Raw genomic sequence first — 16,728 nt, forward strand, 5'->3', positions numbered from 1 at the left:
ATAGTTGTTTATGATTTTCACTAGGTAGATTGGAAGACCGTACTGGTGCAATTTGAACACCAGGCCATCATGCCAGACATTGTCGAATGCTTTTTCAACGTCCAACAACGCCATGGCAGATGTTTTCGAAACAGACTTGTTTCGTCTGAGAATGTTTGTTACTCGAGTCAGCTGGTGGACGGTCGAACGACCTTTCCGAAAACCAAACTGTTCCTCGAGTAACAAGATGTTTTCATCGGCAGATGTTAGGAGCCGGTGGTACAGTGCTCTTTCGAATAGTTTTGATAATTCTGAGAGAAGGCTGATTGGTCGATAACTTGAAGGAGAGGACGGATCCTTCCAAGGTTTCCGGATGGGTATGACTTTAGCAGACTTCCAACACGAGGGGAAGTAGCCAAGTCTGAGGCACTGATTAAAAATCAGTGCCAGATGGTTGTAGAATCTGGAACTCAAGTGTTCTAGTTCCAGATTCAGGATGTCGTCCAAACCTGGGGCCTTCATGTTTTTAGATGATTAGATATAGGCCAACAGTACGTCAGCCGTAATCTCGGATTCCTCTGGAAAAATGTTAGGAATCTGAAGAAGATTGGTTGCATTTTCAGCAACCTCAGATTCATGAGGGCTGATGATGTTTTGTCCGAGATTATGGGAGCTAACGAAGTGTTGACCTATCGCGGCAGCCTTCTCTTCAGGAGTTATCAGATGAACCACTGGGTCGCCGGGACGATCCAGTGGGGTCAGTGGGGGAATGGGCCTAGGCTTGTTTTTAAGAATTTTTGTAAGTTTCCAGAAGGGCTTAGCACAATCTGGGAGAGAGCGGATCTTACTAGCATAATCGTTGTTTCTGAGATCTACCATCCTGGCCTGAATGATCTTTGTTAATAGATTACAATTGGTTAGGCAGGCCAGTACGCTGGTACTGCCTACGAATGGTGTTACGGAGTCTAATGAGATCTTTGGTAGGGCTGTCAAGGTTCAGAGTGTTACTCACCTGTCTGGATACTGGCACGTGTTGTTCCCTGGCCCGGGAAATCGCCTCCTCGATGGTGTGTAGACACCGGTCAACATCTTCCGACGTCCCCAGTTGGACATCGTAGTCGATGGTTGTGTCGACGCAGTGTTGATATTGCGCCCAGTTGACTCGATGGTAGTTGCGCCGGGAAGCTTCGAATCGGTTTACCGAGGATCCAACTTCGGCCACCACCAGGTAGTGGTCCGAGCTCAGCTCCTGGAATGCCACAGGTTGCGAGACGTTGTGTCCCATGTTGCTTACGAAGATGTCGATGGTCGCATGGACCCCAGACCGACTCAACCGGGTGGGAGAGTCCGGGGCCAAGATGGTATAGTGACCCTCTTGCAGGTCTTCATTGAGGATGATGCCGTTTCTATTGCTCCGACCGTTGCCCCAAGCTTGATGTTTTACGTTCAGATCGCCAGCGATGATAAAGTTCCCGCTCCTCTGGGTGAGTTTAATGATGTCTTGGCGGAGGGCCACTGACGACCCGTCCCTGATGTTGGTTTGCTTGGGGCAGTAAGCCGCGATGATGGTGATTGGGCCAAGTGATGTGCTCACCTCCATTCCGATGGCTTCAATTGTGTTCAGCTGGAAGTTTGGTAGCAGCCAGCAACTGATGTTCCATCTTGCAGCGATGGTCACTCCTCCACCTCCAGAGCAGGTGCGATCAAGTCTGACGAGCCGGAAGTCGGGAAGGAATACGTTCAGTTCGGTCTTCAGATGCGTCTCGGTGATGATAGCAATGTCGACCTCTTTGGTGTTGAGGAAAGGCAGCTTCACAGTCCATACTTGGTGACGAGTGACAAGGCAGCATGAAACTGTTCAGATCGAGTCTTGCAGGTGCGCAGAATGACGATCACCTCTGCAACCAGCGTTACTAGTTCCTCTGATGTTAACGTAGATTCGTCAACTGAGTCACCTGAGGCAACACGCGCATACGATAGTCCAGGCGCCGGGGCAGAAGCTTGATTTGGCAGAGCTGCAGCAGCAGTGAGGCGATGTTGAGCTGAGGGGGCGGCTCGTTGACTGTTGTTGAGAGGTAGTGGTGGAAGATTTGGGACCAGACGACGAGGATGGATTGCCGGGTATTGTTCGTCCGTGATGGCTGGTGGTGCACGTTTATTTCGATGTCGGCCTGGCTGGTTGCTAGTAGCCACCTTCTTCCTCATGGTGATGAATTCCGTTCGCTTGGGACAGTCCCGAGTAGTGGCACGGTGAGTTCCGCAGCAATTCACGCACTTCGGGTCGGTGTCATCAGCTTGAGCACGTCGAGTGGGCCATAGCACACTTGTCGCAGCGTGGTTTCATATGACAGTTCTTCGTGCCATGGCCGAGGGAGAGGCAACTTGTGCATTGGGTCACATCACGGTGTTACGGCTTGTAGTATTCCCAGTCGATAATGACCTGAAACAGGTCACGTATGTTGCTCTTGAGCGCAGCAAGGGTGGTGGAGCCCTTCGTAAGGTGGACCAGAAACAGTTGGTCACGATAGTTGGTATTGGGCATAGGCCGTCGATTCATTGGGTGGACTGCCTCTGGTTTCAATCCGAGCCTCACCAGCTCATCTTTTACGGTAGCCGCTTTGTACGACGGCAGACCTCGTAAAACAACCTTCAATGGTTTCATCGAAGGCAAATCGTGAGTGTAAAACTCCACTGTGCTGTTCTTCAGCAGGTCACCGACCGACTTGTACTGCTGTAGGCTGGAGCACATGATCTTTGTTCCAACGCTACAGATTTTGAATCGCGGGAACAATTTGCGTTTTGCCAGCTCATCCCTAAGCTGGGTGACGTCCTTCATCGGGGTAAACAGCGGGGGAATCCGCTCCTTTTTCGCAATTTCAGCGGCGTCACCACCGCCATTTTCTACTGGTTGCTTGGTTGCTCTGAAGCAGCCGATTTGCTGCGTCATCCGAAGCAGCGCTGGGATCAGTTTGGGCCTTCTTGCTAGGGCCCTCCGATGCAGGAGCAGTAGTACGCTTGCGTACCATGCTTTTATTGGCAAGTGCAATTAGGCTTGCCAATGCGCCTGTCGATGTCGGCACTTCCACGACGCGCACGTAGCAATAAAACGGACTAGAAAAAAAACTCGATAGCGAAGCGAACGAACGAACGAACTATACTGCTAGACGGTCTAGCAACGAATGATTTCAATCCAGTAATTACTGATTGTACTTAAGAAAACACGTTTATTAAATTTTATTTTTCAACAATCAATAGTTTGCACTGAAGGATAGTGTTATTCTTCCAGGTAATACAGTGCTTTCCTTCTGGTCTTAGAGTTACCTCTATGGTAGTAGGCTATGTATAAAAGAAAATGATTTACTTATAGCGAATTCGTTTATTATTCAGTTCCAACCTGGATCGGGTATCAAGATTGGGTCTGCTTGTTTTCTGACAAACGTCAGTTTGTTCGTTTGTTTTTAAAACCTAGCTCAGGTTGAGGTTCGCACTGACAAAAAGTTCGGTTTCGCACTGGGTTGGAACTGGTTCCAACCCCGATAATAAACGAATTCGCTATTAGTTTGACAGTTGCACCATGACGAAGTGGCAGCGTATTCGTGATTTGTACCACGCGCAAATGTCGCAAAAGACATTTCAATCGCCGTGGGAGTGTCCCGGAGGACCGTGAAAAGAGTTTTAGACCGAGAAAAGAAAGGACAACTATCCGCGAAGGTGGCCACAGGTCGTCCGAGGTCAGCTCGGGTTCCGAGGGTTATCGCTACTATCAAAAGGAAGATTCGGGTGAATCCAGTGCGTTTAATAAGGAAAATGGCAAAGGAACACGGGATCAGTGACTTTACGGCACGGAAGATCGTAAAGGAAGATTACGGGGCGAAGTCGAGGGCACGGAAAAAAAAAAAAAACTTATATGTTTACCAACCGCATCCGTGAGCTACGAGTCGAACGATGCAAGAAAATCTTGAACTTCCTCAAGCGAAAAAATCCGGTAATCCTGTTCATCGACAAGAGCATGTTCGTCGATCCCGTATCAAATTCCAGAACCGACCGGTATATTAGTTCTCTTCCGGTAAAAGACGTGCCACACCTCGAACCGCACTCAGAAGTGGTTGCAGGAGCATCTTCCATTCTGGGCGAAGGATATGTGGCCGCCATCCAACCCCGATCTTAATCCGCTGGATTACTCAATATGGCGCGTCATGAAGGCCAAGGCCTGTTCTAAAGCCCACCCGAGTACAACAAGCCTCAGACAAACATTGACCCGTACTTAAAGAGAAATGGAGCCAAATGGATAGCCATGAATACTCGAGTGTTATCATATTAAATAACTTTTATTTCAACTTTGATAGAACCATCGTAGAACTTCTCTAAAACATTTGATTGGCCAGTGCCAACCTTGCCTCCACATTACGGTGATGCTTCCCATACACATTTTTGAATAGCAATTTTACTATTTTTTTTACCGAATAACTTGTCACATTGCAATGTTATTGAAAGTTTCCTCATTTCTATCTACTTTCTAGCCACCTGCGAATCGTATCAGTCACCATCTCCTTACTCCGTCTCAGTTCTTCCGAGTCATCCTCCGAGATGGATGCCAAATCTTGTCCATGGAAAGCATCCGGAATGATATTCACGTACGTATTGTTGAAAATGACTTCAGTTACACCGGAAAACCGCCAGGGATCCAGTGCACCATGGGTGAAGATGCTATACCTTATGTCGGGACGATTACCTCCATAGTAATCGTTAGTTTGCCGGATTAACGTTTCGAATCGGTCACGAGTCAACCATTCATCGAACAGCCGTTCGCAAATACCATGAAAAAGGTCGGTAGAAAAATGAGTACCAAACGGCTGATTCGGCGAGTCAGTCGTCAGTGGCCACCCGAATTCGGTGCAACGCTGGAACAACCATTGACGTTCACCGGTTTGGAGAATTTCATCTTCCCAAACAATTGCCCCGTATGTGTCCACTATGCTTTCGAAATCCATTGCCAAGCAATCTGCGTCCGGGAAACGGCTGGTCAACCAGTTTGCCAGCCCTGTCAGACTGTTTTCGTGACTGGAATCCGTCAAAGAATCGCACATGCGTTCGATATTTTCACTTAGGTTGAAGTCAACCGCTTCTGAGCTGATTTCGTTGAAGATACCATAGAAGAATGCTTCCACATCGAGCGGATTATGGGCATCGATAGGACGGCATACGTTGAACATGTTATCTACGGTTCCAGAAAATCCTGCATCGATGAGGTTCTCAGCGGTACGGAATCCCCGCCAAATGACACTGAAGCACTCGTTGCTCCCGAACCGTCGAATGCTTTCACCAACATCTTCGGCAAACACGCCGTAGTTTATACTGGTCTCCACCATACCACTGGACGACCAAACACCGTGCACCAGATGAGGGAACCGTTGTCGCATCCACTGAGCCAACGAGGCGGAATAGCCGACTCCAGCTAGAATCACTTTCGCGCTAGGATCTCTGAGAACATCATCCTTGATATGTGCAATGAACGTTGCCAGTTCCGATAGAATTTGAACGTTGTGCAGATAGCGGAAGTTGTTGCGGCTAGCGTCTCTAAATTGTTATAGAAATGTGTCAGTCAACGATTAGGTTGTGTAGAAACTGAATGCTGCATACTTACTCAATCGGTAAACTCTCTCCGTAGTACCGTAGCTCATTAGCGACCAAGAAGCCGTTCATCTGTGCGGCCATATCAACAAAGTGGCCTTGTTCGACAAAGTGTGTCTTCAATGGCCATGGACCTCCAACAAAGAGGAAAATTGGACCACCCCGTTGGTAGTACCGATCGTTCGATACATATCGCATCGAGTAGAAATTCCGAGCCTGAGGATTGGTGTAGACCTGCCGCATATTGGCCGTATGCCAAAGGGCGGTACTGTTCAACTCGATCTCAGCAGGCTCCCGTGGTATGATTCGATGGGTTCCAAATAGCACCGGTCTGCTTGGATTGGTTTGTATGGCAGCCGTTGCTAGAGCAACGGCAAAACTCAGGAATACACTAACTTTGCCAAACATGATGATTGAGTAGTGCTAACTGTCGCTCCATGTTGAAGGGAAGCATCTTTTTATGAAGCAAGTCTTTCTGCTGCGGGAGCGGTTATCGTTGGGTGATTGCAATCACATTCGTGCCGCTATACTCGTTTAAATGATAGCATTTTTTAATCTTGAATTAATCCACTTATGGCGAGGTCCGAGTCCAACCGTCCTGGTACAACTGAATTCAATAATTGGTGCCGGAATCGGTTTGTGTAGTTATGACTTGCAAGTTATTGTTTAGCTATGATAGCGAACCGAATTCAATGCTCTGTTCATCGTTTTAGCGCAAGTTTATATGTCATCACTGCAAGCTATGAACTTTGAGAGAATCCTAAGGTGGATTTTTTGTATTCTTGATGGAGGTTCCAGACGTTCTCGACTTGGGTTCGAGACTTTCCCAACAGAAATATGCGACGTTTCCGATGGAAGATCCAAACGTGGGAAATCTAGACTCTCCCAACATGGATTTGAGACGTTCCCATTGGAGATTTCAGACACTCTCAGCTTGGATTCCAGACGATCCTGAGTTGGATTTGAGAATTTCGAGACGGAGGATCTTGTCGTTCCCGACTGGAACACCAGACTTTTCAGACTTAGGTTCCAGTTGTTCCCGAAGATGATTTCAAACTTCATGACGAAGACTCCAGACGTTCCTGATATAGATTCCAGACGTTCCGGAAGGCTAGTAAAGACGTTTCCAAAGTGTGTTCGAATCTGAAAAGGATTCCAGTAGTTCCCAATGGAGATACCAGGTGGTTCCTGGAGCGATTCCAGACATTTCCGATCCGGATTACAGACGTTCCTAATAGGGATTGCAGAAATTTTCAACGTTCCAGCGGACATTCCCGATTTGAACTCGAGACATTCTCAAAGATTATTCCAGACGTTCCAACTGTTAATTCAGGCGTTCCCGAAGTGTTTCCGGATATTTTCGATGGAAGTTCCAGACGTTCCCAATGAGTAATCTCTAATTGGATTCTAGACGTTGTTAACGAGGGATTCAGAGACACCCTGCAGAGGTTCTAAACGTTTTCGATAGACGATGCCAACCTGGATTCTAGATATTCTAGACGAAGATTTCAGATGTACAAAGCTTTTGATTCAAGGCGGACCTGACGGAAGGTCCAGACGTTCTCACCGGGATATCCAGACGTTTCTAATCAAGATTCCAAACGTTTCTGAAGTTTGCAAAACTTTCCTGAAGTTCGAAGAATATTCCTAATGATTGCAGAATGTTCCTGAAGTCCCCATATGTTCGTAAAATTTTTCATAAGTTCGCAGAATTTTCCTGGAATCCAAAGTAATTTCCTGAACGGAACTTGCATTGAGTTCAAAACTTCCCTGAAGTTTGCAGAATTCTTTTGAATTCCCAAGGATTTCCCATAAATTTAAAATATTTCCCAGAAGTTCACAATATTTTGATGAAATTTGAAGAAAATCCTATAGTTTGCAGAATTTTCCATAATTTCACAGAATTCTACTGACGTTTGATAATTTTTTCTGAAGTTCACAGAATTTTACTGAAGTTTGCAGAATTTTCCTGAGGTTCGCAGAACATCCCATAATATTTCAGAACTTCACAGAAGTTCACAGAATTTTCCTGATTGTCAAAGATTTTTTAATGGATGACTTTTTAAAGGAAATACGTATATGAATGAGTATTTCTATTTAATGTCACTACAATATTTGAACTTTTACAGATGCGCATTTTGCAAACTACGTGCAGGCTCATTAAAGATAAAAACAAATTAAAACCAACTTATATAAGAAATTTCTACGTAAACTTATCAAGATTCAGGTACTTTAATTTAGGAAAAATATGCGAAACTTCTACTGCCTTGTTCATGAAGGTTCAGCTTGCAAGTAGTAAACGAAAGGCGCATATATGTCAAGATAGAAATATTGTAGAGGAATTGAATGAAAATATTCATTCATATTTTTTGCTTTAATATATTATATTGTACTTTACAGGACTTTCCTGAAGTTCAATTTTTTTCTTGAAGTTCACAAAAATTTCCTGAAGTTCAGATAATTTTCCTAAAGTTCAGAGAATTTTCCTGAAGTTCAGAGAACTTTCCTGAAGTTCAGAGAACTTTCCTGAAGTTCAGAGAACTTTCCTGAAGTTCAGAAAACTTTCCTGAAGTTCAGAGAACTTTCCTGAAGTTTAGAGAACTTTGCTGAAGTTCAGAGAACTTTCCTGAAGTTCAGAAAACTTTCCTGAAGTTCAGAGAACTTTCCTGAAGTTCAAAGATTTTTCTTGTAGTTCAGAGAACTTTCCTGAAGTTCAGAGAACGTTCCTGAAGTTCAGAGAACTTTCTTTAAGTTTTGAGAACTTTCCTGAAGATCGCACAATTTTCCTTAAGTTCACAAAACTTTCCTGAAGTTCAATTTTTTTTTCTTGAAGTTCACAAAATTTTCCTGAATTTCAGAGAATTTTCTTAAAGTTCAGAGAATTTTCCTGAAGTTCAGAGAACTTTCTGAAGTTCAGAGAACTTTCCTGAAGTTCAAAGAACTTTCTTGAAGTTCAGACAACTTTGCTGAAATTCAAAGATCTTTCCTGATGGTCAGAGAACTTTCCTGAAGTTCAGAGAAATTTCCTGAAATTGAAAAAAAAAACTTTCCTGAAGCTCAGACACCTTTCCTGAAGCTTAGACAACTTTCATGAAGTTCAGAGAACTTTTCTGAAGTTCAAAGAACTTTCCTTAAGTTCAAAGAACTGTCCTGAAGTTCAGGGAACTTTCCTGAAGTTCAGTAAACTTTCCTGAAGTTCGAAGAACTTTCCTGATGGTCAGAGCACTTTTCTGAAGTTCAGAGAACTTTCCTGAAATTGAAAAAACTTTTCTGAAGCTCAGACAACTTTCCTGAAGTTCAGAGAACTTTCCTGAAGTACAGAGAACTTTCCTGAAATTGAAAAAAAAAACTTTCCTGAAGCTCAGACAACTTTCCTGAAATTCAGAGAACTTTTCTGAAGCTCAGACAAATTTCCTGAAGTTCAGGGAACTTTCCTGAAGTTCAGAGAACTTTCCTGAAGTTCAGAGAACTTTCCTGAAGTTCAAAGATTTTTCTTGTCGTTCAGAGAACTTTCCTGAAGTTCAGAGTACATTCCTGAAGTTCAGAGAACTTTCCTGAATTTCAGAGAACTTTCCTGAATTTCAGAGAACTTTCCTGAAGTTCAGAGAACTTTCCTTGAGTTTTGAGAACTGTCCTGAAGATCGCACAATTTTCTTTAAGTTCACAAAACTTTCCTGAAGTTCAATTTTTTTCTTGAAGTTCACAAAATTTTCCTGAATTTCAGAGAATTTTCTTAAAGTTCAGAGAATTTTCCTGGAGTTCAGAGAACTTTCTGAAGTTCAGAGAACTTTCCTGAAGTTCAAAGAACTTTCTTGAAGTTCAGACAACTTTCCTGAAATTCAAAGATCTTTCCTGATGGTCAGAGAACTTTCCTGAAGTTCAGAGAACTTTCCTGAAATTGAAAAAAAAAAACTTTCCTGAAGCTCTGACACCTTTTCTGAAGCTTAGACAACTTTCTTGAAGTTCAGAGAACTTTTCTGAAGTTCAAAGAACTTTCCTGAAGTTCAAAGAACTGTCCTAAAGTTCAGGGAACTTTCCTGAAGTTCAGAAAACTTTCCTGAAGTTCGAAGAACTTTCCTGATGGTCAGAGCACTTTTCTGAAGTTCAGAGAACTTTCCTGAAATTGAAAAAAAAACTTTCCTGAAGCTCAGACAACTTTCCTGAAGTTCAGAGAACTTTCCTGAAGTTCATAGAACTTTCCTGAAGTTCAGAGAACTTTCCAGAAGTTCGGAGAATTTTCCTGAAGTTCAGAGAAATTTCCTGAAGTTCAGAGAACTTTCCTGAAGTTCAGAGAACTTTCCTGAAGTTCAGAGAACTTTCCTGAAGTTCAGAGAACTTTCCTGAAGATCAGAGAACTTTCCTGAAGTTCAGAGAACTTTCCTGAAGTTCAGAGAACTTTCCCGAAGTTCAGATAACTTTCCTGAAGTTCAGAGAACTTTCCTGAAGTTCAGAGAACTTTCCTGAAGTTCAGAGAACTTTCCTGAAGTTCAGAGAACTTTCCTGAAGTTCAGAGAACTTTCCTGAAGTTCAGAGAACTTTTCTGACGTTCAAAGAACTTTCCTGAAGTTCAAAGAACTTTCCTAAAGTTCAGAGACCTGTACTGAGTTCAGAGAATTTTTCTGAAATTTTGAGAACTTTCCTGAAATCAGAGAATTTTCCTGAAGTTTTCAGAACTTTCCTGAATCTTGCACAATTTTCCTGATGTTCAGAGAACTTTCCTGAAGTTTATATAGTTCGAGGAATTCTCCTGAATTTCGCAGAACTTTCAATAAACGCACAGAATTTCTAAGTCGTTCACAGAATTTTCCTGAAAGTCGATGAAATTTCATGGAGTTCACAGAACTTCCTGAAGTTCACAGAATTTTTTCAGAAGTTCACACGACTTGCGTGGAATTCACGGAACTATCCTGAAGATCGCAGCGTTTTCTTGAACTTCAATGAAGATTGCAGAATTTCCCATAAAATCGAAAGATTTTCCAGAAATTAGAAGAAACTTCAAGAAGTTCGCAGAATTTTCCGGAAGTTCGCAGAACTTTCCTGAAGCCCACATAATTCTCCCGAATTTCACAAAACTTTCCTGAAGTTCACGGAATTTTCCTTAAGTTTTGCAGAATTTTCCTGAAGTGTGCGGACTTTTCCAGAAGTGAGCTAAATGAACGCGAACAAATCGGCACAAGCTGCAAAGCTGATTTTTTTCAAAACGGTTTCCCCTGATCTTATAGAACTATGAAATGAAGATCTATAACGTCTAAGTCAGTGAGAACTCATGTCTACGCCGTGTGCCAACACCTTTCGAGATGGCTGATAACTCGCTTAACATGCAAAACATATCAGACCGGTGGTTTGGTATCATCCTAAAACAACTAACCTTGCCCATAGGACACAATGCAAACAGTGATGAATTTTTTACACAGTAAAGACCCGATTTTGTCATCTACTTTGTGAAAATCTGTTCAAATGTTCTACGAAACACATGTGCTTTTCAGTGATCTTATTGCATCAAAGTATACCTTAAGCATTCATTTTGGAATATTTGGAATTACGGTTATGTGAAATTATGCGTGAAGGGGCTGACAAAACCGGGTCATAACTGTATTACATAAAGTATTAGATTCCCAATATTTGAATATATATCTGAAAGCATTTTTTCATAATTTTATTTACCCATCATCTCTCCAGAGGAGAATTATGAATGTGACACCAATACAAGTTCGAAAAGGTTGTTAAATTTTACTACAATTCGTAGACTTTTCTTCTATGCAAGAACAGTGAGAAATCACGCTGAATCAAAATAGAAACTACGCAACAATTAAGCCCGTGATGCCACTCATATCACTTCAAAAGCAGTGATTTTTGATATCGCGTATCTCTAACTCACTCCTCATTCTGGTTTTAACTAGATTACCCGTTCAAGTAAATCAGCTGTCCCTATTATCCGAACATCACCAATCACGCAAAGATTCACGGATCCGATAAGAAGGCACGTATGTCTTCGCTGTGATAAGCTCTTCCGCATTATCAACGTATATATAGGGAAACCCTTCTTTCAACTTACAACAGCTAGTTAGTGCAGGCTTAAGGTTTGAAATGTGGACCAACATAGCGATCATTCTCGGTTTGGCGGTAGCCTTTGCGGCCGCTGCCATAGAAACTAATCCTAGCCGACCGGTTCTGTTCGGAACTCATCGAATAATCCCCCAGAGGCCTGCTGAGATTGTAGACAATGGCAACCACACCGAATGGCACACGTTCGAGCAGCAGCGGCAAAGTCATTCGAATGCCCACAGTGTCGATTTCTATCCGATGCGATACGTTAGCAACACACAGTTCTATCGATTTGGAGGACCGATTTTCCTGTTCGTTGGAGGACCTTGGGAACTGGAGCAGCACTTTGTCGAACAGGGCCATTTCGTGGATTTGGCTGCTGAGAATAATGCTTATCTCGTAGCAAACGAGCTGCGGTACTACGGAGAAAGCTTGCCTGTACCGTAAGTATTGATCTGTTCTCTGTAAGTTACAAAGACATCATCATAATGCTCCGACTTGTAGGGACGCAACCCGCGTCAATTTGCGACTTCTTCACGTTGTGCAAGCCTGCACGGATCTGGCCCGATTCATAGTATACCTGAGAAATGAAGTACTGGGTGATCCTGAAGCGAGGGTTATTCTAGCCGGAGTAGGTTTCTCGGGTTCGTTGGCACATTGGACGCGGCTACGGTATCCCCATCTGATACACGGTGTTTGGGCATCCAGTGCTATGCTGGAAGCTAGTCCAAATTTTATGAGATTCGCTGATGAAGTTGGAGGATTCATTCGTCGTTATGGCGGTAACGAGTGCTTCAGTGCAATCTGGAGGGGTTTCCGAACGGCAGAGAATCTCATCGATGCAGGACTCTCTAAAACTGTAGATGAGTTATTCAACGTATGTACTCCAATAAATGCTACCAACTCGGTGGATGTTGAAGCTTTCTTCTACGGAATCTTCAACGAAATCACTTCGGAAATGGGGGCATACCAATTTGCGACTGAACATAATGAGCATGTGTGCATCTTTGACTGATGCCGATAATGAAAATAGTTTGTCAGCATTGGCAAATTGGATGACCAATCGCTTTGCCGATGCAGAGTGTCTGATAATGGATTTTGAAAGCATCGTAGAAATGTACCAAGAAACGAACTGGCAGCATGAAATGCTCAAATCTGGCGAACGTCAATGGTTGTACCAACAGTGTACGGAGCTTGGGTGGCCTCTCACGGCCGATTCACCGAATCAACCGTTTGGTGTGCGAATTTCAACCAATCTCTTCCATTTGCTTTGCCAGAGAGTTTTCGATGACTGGCTAACACCGAACGTCTTCGGATCCCTCATCCATCAGACCAATACTCTCTACGGAGGTAATCGCCCGGATATTAGATTTGTTTTCTACACCCACGGATCGCTGGATCCGTGGAGATTCACCGGGGTAACCAACGTTCTGTATAACAACACCTACGCCAATGTTGTTCGGGGTGCATTCCACGGCGCTGATTTGGCATCCATTTCGGACCGGGATTCGGAAGCAATGAGACGCAGCAAGGAGGAAGTTGGTGAGACGATCCGCCGTTGGTTGGACAGGAAAGTTTGATTGCAGTAGTTCAAACGCACTCCGATTTATAATTACTGTGCTTTCGTTAAAATTATCCTTTGGATGGACATGTTAAGGTGTATTTTTATATAAATATAGGCAGCACCGTTTGCTATTATGATCAAGCAAGAATGTTGCTCAACTTTGTCTTGTTTTTTGTCCGGGGTATGACAAATTTTGCGCTAGCTAGACCAGTGCACAGTGGACCACGAATGGGAATTGTATATTTTGTGTATATTTTTCCCAGAAATACTTTTCTCAACAACTTGTCTCAGACGTCATTTCGATAAAAAGTGACATTTTGGTAAAACATAGATGATCCAAAATGGCTGAATATTTGCAAAAATATGAATGATTGCCCATAACAAACAATTACGCAAAGTTGAATGCAAATCGGAGAGGGTCGAGACATTTTTTTTTGTTATTTGGCGTGGAACTGGTATTTTGTCTTGCTAAATTTCCAACTTGTGCTTTAGTGAAAGGGTGATATCGCGTAAATTATAAGTGATATCAATTTACATTTCTGGACAAAAACGTGTATTTTAGTAAGGCATAAAAATCATTTTAAAGCTATTTTCACGAAAACAAAACTTACAGCTATAATACTGAATTGATCAGTACTACCCTATGTAAATTTAGAAAAAAAAATGCACCAAAATAAGAACGATAAGAGCTAGATAAAATTGTGTTTAGCAAAGTATCTCAGATACATCTTTTCTAAAGAAAAAACAAGTGCTTTTATTTTCTAAAATAAAAAAGTTAGATTTTCTATAAAAACTATTTAAGGACAACCCAATAAATATAAAAACGGTCAAATGAAGGAGCTGAATAAGTTTAAACTGCGTATAAAGGGTGTCCACGATGAAATTGCCACACTATGAAATTGCTCTAACTTTTTAACCGTTGGGTAGAATTTAATGAAAATTTGGGTGGATTTAGTTCATAGTGCATTATTTACATCCTGCAAGTTTTAAAGTCCTGTGATCAAAACTAGCGGAAATGGAGTCGAAAGAACAGCTCGTGCGTGATAAAATCTTGCGCATTCATCACGAGAACAAGGATCTCTCGCATCGTTCCATCGCTAAAACGTTGGGAATCGCGAATTCCACGGTGTCGCGAGTGATTAAGCGGTTCGAGGAACGGTTGACCACCGATCGGAAGCCCAGAAGTGAAGGAAAAAGTATTCCGTACAACACCAAAAATCACAACCGCGTAGTTGGGGCCTTCAACCGAAATCCGAACGCCTCCGTTAGGGATGTGGCTAAGAAGCTGCACCTAAGCCGAAGTTTTGTCCAGAAGGCCAAAACTAAGGCTGGGCTTCGAACGTTCAAGGTACAAAAGGCCCCTAATCGCGACGAGAAGCAGAACAAGTCCGCCAAAACCCGTGCCAGGAAGTTGTACCTCAACATGCTGACGAAAGTTGAATGCTGCATCATGGACGACGAAACATATGTGAAGGCCGACTTCAAACAGATCCCCGGCAACCTGTTTTTCACGGCCAAGGATAAGTTCAGCGTTCCGGAGCATGTCCGCGCTCAGAAGATGTCCAAATTTGCGAAGAAATTCCTGGTTTGGCAAGCCATCTGCACGTGCGGGAAGCGGAGTGCACCTTTCGTGACCCAGGACACGATGAACGGACAGGTGTACATAAAAGAGTGCCTCCAGAAGCGGCTGCTTCCTCTCCTGAAGGCCCACAACGTCCCAACAATCTTCTGGCCGGATTTGGCCTCATGCCACTACTCCAAGGACGTGCTGAAGTGGTATGCGGACAATAAGGTCAATTTCGTGCCGAAAATGTTCAACCCTCCCAACACTCCGGAGCTCCGCCCCATCGAGAAGTACTGGGCCATTATGAAGCAGCACCTTCTTAAACGACCTAAGGTAGTGAAGACAGTCGAGGAACTGAAGAAAGTATGGGTTTACATGCAAAAAACGGTTGATTCACAGGTTGTGCAGAATCTTATGGCCGGGGTTAAGGCCAAGGTGCGGGAATTTGCGTATGGACTGTAAATAAAATACGAGTAAAATGGTAAAATGAAGTTTAATAGTTATTTCTCAATCCCTGAAAATTTGATGGCAATCGGATGAAAACTCGAATTTTGCGAATCAATTTTGTGTGTGGCAATTTCATCGTGGACACCCTTTACGTCATTGAAAACCCTGCTCTGGATAGATGAGTGACCTTGCGTGTCCAATGCAGTCACCTCCTCAAGCAACCATGACCGGATGACAGGAATTGCGTCAGGTGGAAGTTTACCTTGTAACGTTTGTGTCTGGTACGTGAGATAACAGTTTAAGCCAGGAGCGTAGCGTGACTCAGAGACAGTTGGATATGGTTTGGGTGTCACACCCCTAACTGTTAACAATTTTTGTTTACAGCAAAAAGGCTACTTTTCATTTGTACCATAGTATTTGAACGCTCTTTTCGATTCATCAATATTACCTCTATCAAAGATACCTCTTCAAATTTAGTAAATTTTAAAGATTTTACACCTACGGTTCTCAGCAGGGGTGCACGTACTCTTTCCTAACATTCGCAAATTGAATTTGATTGATCATAATTTTCATGCATTTCGATCACAATATAATTGAAGTGTATTCAAAGAGTTTTGACATTTTATTAAACTAATAAACGAATGTTCCAAATCCTGTAGCAACGATTCTAAGAAAATTTTAAGTATCCATTTATTTTTGGACTGGTCAAAACAAATTTTCATCTCATTTTGTATATATATTTTGTTTGTAAAATTTTATTTAATACAGGAACATTTTCCTTGTTTAAGACTTAAGGTATTTCTTACAGCTCGATTTCGAAAGATTTTTTTTAAATTAATTTTAAGTAACAGAATCATACAAATTTTCAAATATATTGTAACCAGTTGGTTACAATCCGTGGATTTTCGCCTGTATGAATTATTGTTGGTCAGGAAAATTCACGTTTTGTTAAACCTAAAACATGAAACTGTTTTGGTCCCGGGAGCTGCTCTGCCGTCCCAGACGGGGAATAGCCAAAGCCCCTAACTGCTGGTCTAAAGCCAAGGCAACTGTCTGAGGTGGGCACGAAAGACCTATTTTCCTCCCGGGTCTCAGGGCGCTAGTGAGCAGTTGGGGAGAGTTTTCGGTATGGTAAGCCCTAAACAACGAAATACTTACTTACGGTACAACTTTATTGACGGGGCCGTGCAGGCGTTCGTTCGCTTCAATACCTGACCCTCAGTCGTGTGCCAACGAAGTCGCTGGACGAACCCAGCACCACGTGGTATTGCCGGCCAACAGGGACGGATTGTCCAAATGCCGGGAACTGGACACGGTTCTCTAGAGGCGACGTACAGGCTCGACCCTCAGCCGTATGCCAACGACTTCGCTGGGCTACGATGTAGCACGTGGTCTCGTAGACCCTACGGGCTGAAGAGTACCCGGTTGGGCCAACCCTGACCTGGACCGGTCATTCCCAAACGAGCTTTCCACTATCTCGCACTGTCACCAACGGCTT

At 43.2% G+C, this 16,728-nt stretch overlaps 3 protein-coding genes and 1 pseudogene across 3 annotated transcripts in view; 2 read left to right on the plus strand and 2 right to left on the minus strand.

Annotated features, from left to right (window-relative positions):
• Positions 1-16,728, plus strand: part of crc (bZIP transcription factor crc) — a 195,512-nt gene that overhangs the window by 119,529 nt on the left and 59,255 nt on the right. The window lies entirely within an intron of this gene.
• On the minus strand, positions 2,387-2,926 carry LOC135699509 (uncharacterized). Its single transcript, XM_065219789.1, has one exon. The coding sequence runs from the start codon at positions 2,924-2,926 to the stop codon at positions 2,387-2,389; it is 540 nt and encodes a 179-aa protein (XP_065075861.1).
• Positions 4,485-6,018, minus strand: LOC135699487 (thymus-specific serine protease-like). The gene is made up of 2 exons (XM_065219769.1): positions 5,624-6,018; positions 4,485-5,556 (listed from the first exon to the last, which is right to left on the minus strand). Exons 1-2 carry the CDS (start codon positions 6,016-6,018, stop codon positions 4,485-4,487), a joined length of 1,467 nt encoding a protein of 488 aa, XP_065075841.1.
• LOC135699511 (thymus-specific serine protease-like) lies at positions 11,698-13,235 on the plus strand (annotated as a pseudogene).

This window comes from Ochlerotatus camptorhynchus, unplaced genomic scaffold (genome assembly GCF_037179485.1).
Source record: "Ochlerotatus camptorhynchus isolate MF236.1 unplaced genomic scaffold, CSIRO-AGI_Acam_v1.1 ptg000111l, whole genome shotgun sequence".
Classification (NCBI taxonomy): Eukaryota; Metazoa; Arthropoda; class Insecta; order Diptera; family Culicidae; genus Ochlerotatus; species Ochlerotatus camptorhynchus.